The sequence below is a fragment of the Rattus norvegicus genome, chromosome 10, assembly GCF_021556685.1.
Source record: "Rattus norvegicus strain SHRSP/BbbUtx chromosome 10, alternate assembly SHRSP_T2T, whole genome shotgun sequence".
Classification (NCBI taxonomy): domain Eukaryota; kingdom Metazoa; phylum Chordata; class Mammalia; order Rodentia; family Muridae; genus Rattus; species Rattus norvegicus.
In genome coordinates, this window is record NC_141543.1 from 97,670,602 (window position 1) to 97,683,083 (window position 12,482).

Genomic DNA, 12,482 nt, shown 5'->3' on the forward strand with positions numbered 1-12,482 from the left:
CTGAACTCTGAACACCAACTCATTTATTTGACACAGGATGCACAGGCTCCTCAGGTCTCCTGTCCAGGTGTTCCCTGAGGGTGCCATAAACCTTTCCTGAGAAAACCACACAAATATGGAGAGTCTTGGCTTCTTTTCTTTTTAAATTGAGACAGGGTTTCTCTATGTAATAACCCTGGCTATCCTGGAACTTGCTCTGTAGACCAGGCTGGCCTCAAACTCACAGCGATCCATCTCCATCCGCCTCTGCCTTCCAAGTGCTGGGATTTAAGGCGTGCACCATCATGCCTGGGGGCAGTCTTGGATATTTTAAGGGAAAAAGAAATCTCCTTTCTTCAAAAACTGACCCAAAGATAGCCAGGTTAGGTAGAATGACAATGCCTTTACCCCGGCATTAATGCTGAAAAGAAGCAACTTAGAAATAAGTCCAAGTTTCAAGGGAAGGAGAGGCCATGGTTGCGTGGGCAAAAAAAAGGGTTTGAATTTTAGTGTTTTTTTCAGTAAGTAATTCTCTATTGAAAACACAGCCCATTAGTTATAAAAAGGAAGTTATGGTAGGCGCCAGGAAAAGAAACTCTTAAGAATGCCTAACGTTTCAACACATTTCATCATAAACTGCTGACCTTTTGATGCCCCTTCTGCTTGCTTTGGTGAACTTTATTTTTGGAATGGGCCCTGAAACCATGCAGATACCTGCTGGTAGCTTCTACTGCATGGTCACCTTTTCTCCAAGCAAGAGAAGATTTCTTGGTAGTGTTAATTACTACCTACAGTTCCGTTCATTAACTATCTGCATTTCCCTATCATTCCAACATTCAAACTAAACCTTAGAAAAAGGAAAATGCCAGCAAAAGGTAGCAGCAATGCCTAGAGCTTGCAGATGTTTCTGGAATCAGAAAGTCCTTGTCAGCCCAGCACTCTGAAGTCTTATGCTCCAAGACAGGCACTGTCACGGCTCTGAGAGCACCTGTGGGAAATCACACCTCTTTAAGTCCAAACACCAATCCTGGAATTTGGTCTTGGTCCATCCTTGACTTGTCTTTTCTCTACCTCTAAAGTGGGGGCAACACCCATGGACTAAGAAAAAGGTCAAAAGAAATGACTTATACCAATCAGTCTACACTACTTTTAGCAAGCAGAATGCTTAAAACACAGACGTGTTCCGTGTGTTGTGGAGAGAAACCAACGCAAAGACATGAAAAGGGTGAAATGCAGCTCCACCCCCAGGCTTGCCCTTGTCTGCATCAGCCCCAGGTGTTCGAAACCTAATTTTAAAATACCCATCTGGGAGCCCACAATACACTGCAGAGTCTAGACCCAAGGTTTCCATCCTTGGCTGCACCTCAGAACCACGTGGAGGCTTTTCAAACTTCCGGGTGAAGCATAACATACAAGCAGAATGGGACTCGTAAGCAGAGCTCAGTAATTTGCACCAAATAAACACATCTGTCACTAACATCCTCAGACAGACAGCACTTCAGGCTCTTTGGAAACTCCCTCTGCGCCCTCTTGTTGCTATCAACTCTCAGGGGAAACTATTATCTGGCTTTACTCTAAAACCAACAAAATCTAGTTTTTTCAGCTTTTGAGATTTATAAAATGAAGCCTTTAGTATGTAACCTATTCTGTCTGTCGTGGGGTTTTTTGTTTGTTTGTTTGTTTGTTTGTTTGTTTGTTTTTTGAGACAGGGTTTCTCTGGTAGACCAAGCTGGCCTCAAACTTAGACTGCCTCTACTGGGATTAAAGGCATGTACCACCATAGCCCGGCTGTCATGTTTTCCTTGGGCACATGCCGGGGGGGTGTTACTTGGTTGTAGGTTGAAGTGGAACCTTGTAGTTTCTTTGGAAAATCAGTTATGTCAAGTGATGGTTTGCTGGGGCACACAGGATGTTTTCTTGGAGCAGAGGTGGGAAAGACTGTTTTCCTGAAGCAGACACAGGTGAAAGGATGTTGTAATATATATAAGCACATAAAAGGACCTGTGAGGAAGGAATATAAATGTAATGCCACAGACAGTGGGGGAAGAGCACTGAGCCTTGGTTTGGTTTGCTCTGCCTCACTGTTCTTCACTAACGACATTCACGTATTCGTTTGCCTTACATAGAGTTGTTGAACTCTACCTGTGGTGAAGCTGCCATTGAAGATTTCTTCAGGACTGCTTGGTTCATGTGTGGTGTCTGCCTGCCTAGGACTGGTCTGCAGCTGCTCAGTTGTATTCAGTGTTTGCTATGGGACTGAACTGCTGCCGAAGATCAAGCTCGTCCCCAAAGAACTATTGCTGACCAGGTCCACTCCCACATCCTAGTAACTTTTCTCTTCCACCACCTCTGCTGGGAGATTGAGCACTTATTAAAAGTAGGATGCAAAATAAGCATGCGTACGGTAGGTTCTGTCACACGTGCTGCTGTTGAGCCAGTTGTACTGCCTGCATCTCCCCATGGACAGAGTCCTGGCTATTGGCATCTCCACAAACATGAGGTTCCCCTTTGTTCTGGTAGATATGCCAGTCTTCACACCTACATGGAGTAGAAGTGGCCTCACGACTTCAGTTTGTATTTCCCTAATGACACCTCTTCGTGTATATATTTAGCATTAGAATACACTTTGCTACCTTTCTATTGGCTGTTTTGTTTTTTGTTTTTGGGGGGTTTGGGGAGGCTTTAAGATAGGGTCTCACTCTCTAGCCCTGGCTGGTCTTCAACCCCACTATATAGACCCACCAGGTTGGCTTCAAACTCACAGAGATCTGCCTGCCTCTGCCTCTACTTGGGAAGAAATGTGTGCATCATCATGCCCAACCATCTGTCTTTTCCTAATGGCACAGGGGCTCTTTTGGTTGGTTGGTTGGTTGGTTGGTTGGTTGAGACAAACCTCATGTAATGCAATTCGTTCTCAAACTCCCTATGTAGCCGAGGATGGCCTTCCAACTTCTGAGCCTCAGGTCTCCACCCCTTGGTGCTGGGATCAGAGACATGAGTCCCCCACTGAGTGTCTGTAGTTGTTGGGATTCGACTTGGCCCCTGTAGGATTTGTTTTTGTTTCTTGAATGTAGATGTTTGGATTTTTTTCTGTTTTTCAAATGTTGGATGTGTGGACTCAAATACTTTGTGGCCTCCTCTCTACAGGAAGAAAAGCTCTTGATTCTGTACTTAAATTTATGATTGGTATCTTCAAAAGTATCCTATTTAAGAAATCATTATGGGCTGGTATAATGGTGCATCTCCTCTGACCTTTACAAACTGTGGTATGAATGTGCATACACATATACAAATAAACAAACATAATAAAAATATAAAAAAATAACGACATTTAAGACCATGAAGTGTTCTAGTACTTACTCCTAAACCTTATTATCTTGCATCTCACATTTATTAATAAATAAATACACAATTTGTCTGAAACTGATTTTTATTCCCATGGATGTACACTTAAGGTATCTTATTTCTACTTGGATACCCCACTGATCTCTTTGTATGTTCACCCCCTTGTGCTGGGGAGCAAAGCCAGAGCTCTGTACATACAAGGCAAACATTTTCTACTGAACCATATTCCCCTCCTAAGAGATACACTAATTATTAAAAAGGTACCCCTGCTAAAATGTCATCTTTGTCACAAGCCAGGTGGTCATCTATGTGGGTTCATTTACAAATCTTCTTTTCTGGAGAACTTAAAAGAAAAAGGCTGATAACTTAGATCAATAGAGGAATGAAGCCTGGGTTCAGCCGTCTTGTTGTAGGTATAGACAGGTTTTCACTATATAGCCCTAGTCTTACTGTATAGTCTGAGCTGACCAGGAACTTTCCAGGTAGACCAGGCTAGCCTCAAACCCATGGACACTGCCTTTGCCTCCTAAGTGCTGGCATTGAAGACATGCACACCGAAATCTGGCTAGGCTCAGCATGCCTTTTAAAAAAATGTTTTATTTATTTTTATATGTACAAGTAACTGCCAACTTATGTTTGTATATCACACGCATGCAGACCCCGGGGTAAGCAGAAAAAGGCAACAGATGCCCTGGAACTGGGGTTCCATTTGTAAATGGTTGCGCTGCTGTGTTGGTGATGGGAACTGAACCTAGGTCCCCTGAAAGCGGAAGGGTAACCAGTGCTCTGAGCCATCTCTTGAGCCCCATAGGCTTGGTAATGTCTTTTTTAAGCATACCTCAGGTTATTATAATATGTGGTAAAACTCGAGACTCATTGGTCTAAAATCCCAAGTGGAGATGGTGGTGGACTACCACATGCTTTCCCTGAAAGAGAAGCATATCTCTCTAATATGAGAGGGGTGGAGACTTTTTTTAAAAATTTTTTTTATGACATTTATTTATCTTTGTGTGCTGTGAGGGGGACTGAATGCATGGCGCAGCACACGTGTGGAGGCCAGAGAACAACTTAGAGGAGTCAGTTCTCTCCTTCTGCCGCCTGGGTCCTGGGGATCCAACCTGGATTAGCAGAATTGGCAGGAAGTGTCTTTAAGTAGAGTCAGTAAACAGTTAACCAGTAAACAGTATTTCATACAGTTCTTACTCTCAAACTGAAGGTCTCTAGTTAGAGTAAGCATGGCACTGTGTGAGCCCCCTATACCTCCCATAGCAGGTACTGTCTGGGACAGCAGCATCTGCTGGCATGTGTCTGGGATTCTGCACTATGGCTATACAATCAAAAGCTCATTTAGGGGCTGGAGAGACAGCCCCCCGGCAGGTAAGAGTGCTTGCCCTGCAAGCATTGAGGCCCTGAGTTCGAACACTCAAAGTGCACATACATGCCAGACACATAGGTTGAGTGTCTATAACCCCACCAGTCCTACAGAGAGATGGGAGGCAGATGGGGGAGAATCGCTGGAAGTCTGTAGCTCAGCTCTCCTGGCACACAGAGTGGAAAAACAGTAACTGTCTCAACTAAGGTAGAAGACAAGAGCTAAAATCTAAGGCTGTCTTCTGACTCTATATATGTACTGTGACATACACATATGCATTCATAAACATGAATATGCAAACACATACTACACACACACACAAATTTTTTTTAAAAAAGCTAATTTAGGAAGCTCTAAAAAGGCAGTGACCTCTACCAGTCTATCTGAATCAGAGTTCCCAGCAATCTGTAGAAAGCTCCTAGGTGGTCTCAGAGAAGCAGGTCAGGACTCATAAGGAGTTAAATATCCTCACCGTCAGGCCTTCATTGTTCTTGCCTCCAAGTGTGTACAGACTGCCATCATTGGGGTCTGGGAGGAAAGCAGGCCTAGAAATTAAATGAAAAATGTCAATGATAAACTACAGCCCAGGACACAGAGGACTAAAATGATCAAAATTATGCAGAGCCATGGCATGGGGGACAAATGAGTGAGTATGTGGAAGACCACTTGACCCACTGCTTTTTCCACATCAGTCACATAAAGTTAAAATACCCCATGGAGGCACACAATTCCACTTAAGTGGAGGAAAGCAACCTGAGAAAGAAAAGTCACATACTGTGAAGGATGATGAAATAAATGAAAAGGGCTTAGCAAATCTATTTTTAACTTCCATGTCCACTGTACCTGGACATCGACAAATAATATTTAACAGCAACAGTCGAATGCATCTCAGACCAAATCCAAAGTTTTATTTATTCTTGGAGAATTTCATAAATATGTAATATGTTTCGATCATATCCATTTGCCACATTCCCTTCCAACTGCCCCCACACCTCCCCTGCCATGTATGTGCACTGCACACAGCCCTGCCATGTAAGTGCACTGCACACAGGCCTGCTGGATCTCCAGGAACTGGGGATGCAGACGGCGGCGAGCTACTACGTGCATGCTGGGAACTGAATCCGAGTCTCTGCAGGAGCAAGCAGTAAGAGCTCCTAACTGCCGAGCTATCTCAGCTCCCTCTTTCTAATTTTTAAAAGACAATCCACTGAGTCTAATTAGTGTTCCCAGTATCTTTGTCATTTGCAACAAACATTCATTTCTTTTTTTTTTTTTTTTTTTGGTTCTTTTTTTCGGAGCTGGGGACCGAACCCAGGGCCTTGTGCTTCCTAGGTAAGCGCTCTACCACTGAGCTAAATCCCCAGCCCCCAAACATTCATTTCTTGAATAAAACAATAAATGCAGACACTTGAGCCTGACATCAGAGAACATGTTAGGAATACAGATCAAGGCCTCCGTCACTAGGATCCCACAAGAAAGTGAGAGGTTGATCTTGTATCAGGTGACTGTGATAAAGATGGAGCTCTAATTAGTGCCAATGAGGAGTCCTTTTCCTAATCTCTCCTCGACTTGGGTTGGTCCATCATTTCAGGCTCTTACGGGTGACATCCCCTTGAATATGCACACATCCTAAGAACAGGTTACCTTCATCATTGCTTTCTGTGCTGTGACACAATCAACAGAGATCCAGAGGATGGAGAGAGGGGTTCAGAGGTTGAGACCTGTCTACTCTTCTAGAAGATCCATGTTCGATTCCCAGAACCCACATGGTGACTCACAACTGTCTGTTAACTCCAATCTCAGGAGATCTGATGCCTTCCCTGGCCTTGATGGGCACCAAGCAACACATGCGATACATAAATATGCACAGAGGCAAAACAACCATCACATAACACAAGCAAACAAAAAAATACATTTAAATAAGTAAATACATTTAAAAAAGAGAGATCCAGGCTTTAGAAGTTTAGTTCAAAACGCAATCTTAGTTCTATCTCAAGTTGCTGGGCATAGTGGCACACACCTTTAACCACAGTACTGGGAAGGCAGATAGATCACTGTGATTTTGAGGCCAGCTGGGCTATATGGTGAGATCTTGCCTCAAGAAAAACAGAAGACAAAAACAACAAGAAGCTCCATTTCAATCAAACCTTTTTAATACAACTGTCTTCTTTCTCACTCAAGGAGCAGAGGCTTCTATCATACCACCTGGAAATTTCTTATGTCTCAAAAATTCTTGTTACACTTTAAACTTGTGCATATATTTGTGCCCAGCAACTAGATAAGATGGTAAGTGAGAAGGAAATACTAAGGAGAAAAGGAAACTTACTCTTCCACGTGTGTTGGGACCTGCAGGACTGGATCTGTGCAAAAGAACAAGAAGTATCATCAGAAGGGCTCTGAAATGTCAGGGCCCTGGAGGTTTCCCAGGACCAACTTACAAGTTCTACCAACAACTAAAGTTCTACCAACAACTAAGGCTGACCTGCACTGTGTAAGATACGTGAGGGCACACAGAAGCACACAGAGGCACAGAGGTAGGCACGTGCTTACTGTTCTTACTAAGTGCATAGTACACTCTAAGGGACACAGAGTGGGCTGGAGAGAAGGCTGGGTGGTTCAAAGCAGTTGTTGCTCCTGCACAGGACTCAGGTTGGATTCCCAGCACCCACATGGCAGCTCACAGCCATCCATAACTCCAATTCCGGGGGATCTGATGCCCTCCTTCTGCTCTCTGAGGACACCAAGCATATATGGTGCATATTCATACACAGGTAAAACATTCACACATAAAATAAATAAATTTAACAAAAAGTTTTAAATATTTACTTTTATTATACATGAGTGTTTTGCCCACATGCATGTCTCTGCCATGTTTGTAAAAAGTCTGCAGAGACCAGAAGACGGCATTGGAAGCCTGGCACGGAGTTACAGATGCTTGTGAATTGCTGTATGCAGGTTGGGTATTAAAGCCAGGTCTTCCAGAAGAGCAAACAGGATTCTTAACCCCTGAGCCCTCTCTCCGGTGCCCACCACAGGGATCATTCGTTTGCTGTTGGGACACCTAGCATGGAGCAGATATACCCACTGGGAACGCCCCACTTCATAACTGATGCTAACCGGATAGTAAATGCCCTTGCAGCCACTTATGGCGATCCTACTGGCTTCAAGGACTGATCCTCTGTGATCACTAATTGGATTTCTGTAAAATCTAGCTTAAAATAGTATAAAATACATTGTACAAAGACGCACACAATAGCATTATAAATGAAGTAAGTATTCTCTGATATGGGTAAATTATGTTTGGCAGAAAATTAAGGCCTCTAAAAAGTCTAATAAAATTTTGTTTTTGTTGGTTTTTTTATTCTGTTTTGAGACAAGGTCTGACTAGCTCTGGTTGGCCTTAAACTCACAGAAATGGCTGCCTTTACCTCCTGAGTGCTGGGATTAAAGTTGTACATCACCAGGCCCAGTGCTAATAAACCTAAGTTTTCTATTTCTGTAGTCATATAGTCAGGTAAAAGGCACATTTGCATAGGTTATAATGTGACAATACAGAAAGCCTTCAGTACAACAGAAAAACACTACATATTAATGATCTTTTTTAAAGTATGACCAAATTTCACTTTTTCTATTTTTCTCATATTTTCTACAAGATTGGATTTTACTTTTCCAATTAGAAAAAAATGTTTTTTTTCCTTCTTCTCTGTTTACAGCAGTAATTCCATGTTTATAGCAGTAAAATCTGGCTGAATCCTCTTCGGAGGTTCTCCTGGGCATAACCAAAGATGAGGCTGCTGATTGGCTGGGATGGATAGTGTGGCGAGAGGACCTGAGTAGCAGTAGCAGGTGGCCACGTCTGAAGACCTCAAGGAAGAGACCGTGTAGTGAGGCAGCATTGCCAACTAATGCCCACAGCCCAGAGCCAAGCCCCACACTCCAGAGAAGAGAGGGAAGCGTTAACAAGATTTTGTATGCAGAGTTTGAGACTCAGGAGGCTCATGGTGACAGACAGCTGTCTGATTTTCCTGTCACCTGGGACTCTCCTGTGAAGTAGTCTTTCAAATCTTGTCACATGCTGACTGCTTACAATGGAGACACACACCAGATGTGGTTTGCAGGCAGCAAACAAACAAATTCACTAAACCAAGAACACGCAGGAAACAGGGTGAACTTTCAGTCAGTCAGCACATGTTTATCTTTCCCATGAATCACCTCTCAGTCCACTCTCACAAACAGACTGATGCAAGAGACAGGAAATAAAGGCACACGGCACTCACTCAACTGAAATAGAGCAGGCAAGGTGCAATTAGGGCCCAGAATCTCCAACTCGGCCCCAAAGCCATGCAGGCCACACAAGCCAGCAAAAGCAAGAATGTCAGACTCCAAAGAAAGCACAGCACTGTAAAAAGCCATCTTTTTTGCTTGCTTTAGTCACTTAATGATGCCACAGGTAAAACAGAGGGAGAAGGTACTGCTACAAATCTAGCAATTACAAAAATAAGACATGGATGTTAAAGTGTGTGAATTCTTGCTCATAACCTGATCTTTGCTGTACAATGTCTGCTCAGTTTCATGGACTTCAGAGGCAGATTTCCCTAGCTTTTCATGGCCTATCTACTGGCACTTTGATTTTTTTGAGGCCTTAGGTCTTCAGATGTACCCTGCATCCTAAGACACAGAATATTAGTAGAAAACAGAAGGTTCCCTCTGCCAACAACATCAGTGCTGAAGGAACATTCTTGCATTCATCTTAGGTAAAGGTAAACTCTAGGGATGTGGTCACAGGGTTTCCTTTACACTTGTTATATATGCAGTATGACAGGGTACATAGACATAGACAAGTTTCTGCTAAGGTGTGGACCAGGTTGAAAACTCATTTACTAAGATACCTCTGACAGAGGCAGGCCGAGTGTGCTACTCAGCTTCTGAGCTATAGCGATGGCCTGTTCTACAGATACTTTTCTTCTTAAAGAATAGTTGGTAGCCGGGTATGGTAATACATGAGTGTAATTCTAGCACTTGTAAGCATGAGGCAGGGGAATTCAAAGTTCAATGCCAGCCTGGGCTAGTGAGATCTTGTCTGGTAAGAGATCGAATCCAAGATTTGCTTGAAAATAATACAGAAAAGAGTTGTGTATGGGGCAGATTGGTATGAAGTGGCAGACTGCTGGTAACATGTTAGAAATAGAATCAGGGGGGCTGGAGAGATGGCTCAGCAGTTAAGAGCACCCGACTGCTCTTCCAGAGGTCATGAGTTCAATTCCCAGCAACCACATGGTGGCTCACAACCATCTGTAAAGAGATCTGATGCCCTCTTCTGGTGTATCTGAAGACAGCTACAGTGTACTTATATATAATAAATAAAATAAATCTTTAAAAAAAAAAAAAAAGAAATAGAATCAGGGACAAGGAGTCTTTTCACTTTTTTCTGCATATATGCTTGGAATTTTGTACATTAATAAAGGTTAAAGAGAAACATTTTTGTGACCCCCAACAAAAACAAAAACAAACATCACTTGAAAACGTGACGAAAGATCAACAGGGAAAGTGTTTTTTGATTTACTAATGAGAACTACATCAGGCAAGATTCTCGCTTACAAGCTTCAGACAGGAAAATACCTTGGGCAACAATAAGGCTGTGAGCAAACACTCCTGTAAAGTAGGTCAGTCCATCCATATGGAGCCAGAGAAGGGTAAATAAATGCCAACCTCACTGAGCTGTTTTACTTACAGAAATCATAATAATAATTGGTGTAACTCAAGGAAAAGGTGAGGTTATGGGTAACGCTATGGGAAAATACCACTGAAAACAATGCTGGGTCTCTCCCAACCAAGATTACCTTGGGAAGAAACAACCTGCTAACTGTGGCCCTGGAAGGAACCACGCTGGATTAAACTCCACCTGCCAGTGTCTAGCATCCTGGGCCAGCTCAGGTGACACTTACTGCTACCATACTGTGCTAATCCAATCCTTGTCAACAGGAGACAGCACTGGGAAGGCAGAAGCCCATACTTTCTTGTCTGAGCTTATTGGGCACAAGTGTAAAATGCTCCTCTCCCCAGCAGATCTGGAGAGGCATCTACAACCGGCCCTAAGCACAAGGCGGGCACAGGAGCTATTTTCTCACAACCAACTGGACACTTCCACTAGGTGCTCCCAGCACCTCACCTCCACCCTCCAAATTACTCTCTCCATCTTTCACCCAAGACTGCCTTCTTGAATACACTATATTTGTTTTTTGCTTATTTTGAAAATAGTTTTTCATATAATATATTCTTATCATGATTTTCTCCTCCATCTCCTCCCAGATCCTCCCCATTTTCCCCGCCCATCCAACTTCAGCCCCACCCCCTTTTCAGAAGACAAATTGGGGAGGAAGGATTACAGGAGCTAGACAGGTAAAGGACACCACAGGAAACCCCACAGAGTCAACTAAGCCGTGCTCACAGGGGCTCACAGGGACTGACCTAGGCTCTCTGGCACATAGGTTACAGCTGTGCAGCCTGGTCTTCTTGAGGGACTTGTCGCAGTGGGAGCAGGGGCTGGCTGTCTCTGACTCAGCTGCCCACTTTGGGGGTCCTTTCCTCCTACTAGGTTGCCTAGGAGCCTTAATAGGAGCAGTGGTGCCTATAGTCTTGCTACAACTTGATGTGCCATGGGAGGCCCGTCCTCTCCTGAAGAGAAAACAAGGAGTGACTATTGGGAGGAAGAAGACTGGAAGAGAGGAGGGAGGGGAAACTGGTAGGGATGCAAAAGAAGGAAAGAAAGAGGAAGAAAGGAAGGAAGAAAAAACAAACAGAATAGAACAAAGCAAACAAAAAGCCCAAGAAGCACATACACACAGAAAGACAAACACACAAACGACATCACCAACTTCTTAAACACACAGGGGACTGCATAACTGAACGTGGGGGTCAACATTCAACAGTGAAAGTTTTCTGAACACCGAGGTGTCTCTGGCAGCCTTCACCCATGAACAAACAACCTCACTGCAGCCTTGGACCTAAATATACAAATATTCTTCGCACCTTGCCATCAGGCCACACAGCACCAGTTAGTACTCCCTGAAATGCCGTGGCTCAAATCAGAGCCTGTATGTTACGAACGACATAACACTGTACATTCTCTTTGTACATTCAAAGTTTTCTGCTCTCATAGAAAAGTAAGGGTTTAAAGTCAATTACGGTAGTGCATATCTACAATACCCAAATTTGGGAGGTGGTACAGTGGAGAGAGGAGTTCAAAGGTCATCTCCATCTGCACGGTAAGTAAATTTTAAGGCAGCCTGGGTTATTTGAGAGTATCTCAAACAAAAAAGCAAACAAATTAACAACAACAAACCCCACTACCAATAACAAGAGAGACATGCTTTAATTATAGATTACATAATTTAATTAATTACAGAAGCAGTAATATTTTCCTACTTTCTTACATGCTGTGACTGTATCATAATACTATTATCTTTAGATTGTATTGAGTTAAATTATTGTTTGACTTAAAAATTGGTGTTTGAGCCGGGTTCAGTGGTACACATCTTTAATCCCAGAAATCGGGCAACAGACACAGGCATGAATCCCTTGAGTTTGAGGCCAACACTGTTTACATAGCAAGTTCCAGGCCAGCAATGGCTCAAAAAACCGTATCTCAATGTAAATAAACAAATATTAAAAAAACTGGTGTTTGAGTCACTGACATTAGTTTCATTTAAAAAAAAAAATCATTACTTTGCCCTGTTAGGCAAAGATTCCCAACCATTTCGGAAATGACACTAAATATACTTCTGTC

General features: G+C 43.1%; 1 protein-coding gene across 1 annotated transcript in view; it reads right to left on the reverse strand.

The window, feature by feature from the left end:
* The window catches only part of Ern1 (endoplasmic reticulum to nucleus signaling 1), a 94,647-nt gene that overhangs the window by 34,257 nt on the left and 47,908 nt on the right, over window positions 1-12,482 (reverse strand). Inside the window, 2 exon segments of the mRNA NM_001443666.1 lie at window positions 5,169-5,241; window positions 7,023-7,056. Of these exon segments, the coding sequence (NP_001430595.1) occupies window positions 5,169-5,241; window positions 7,023-7,056 (107 nt within the window).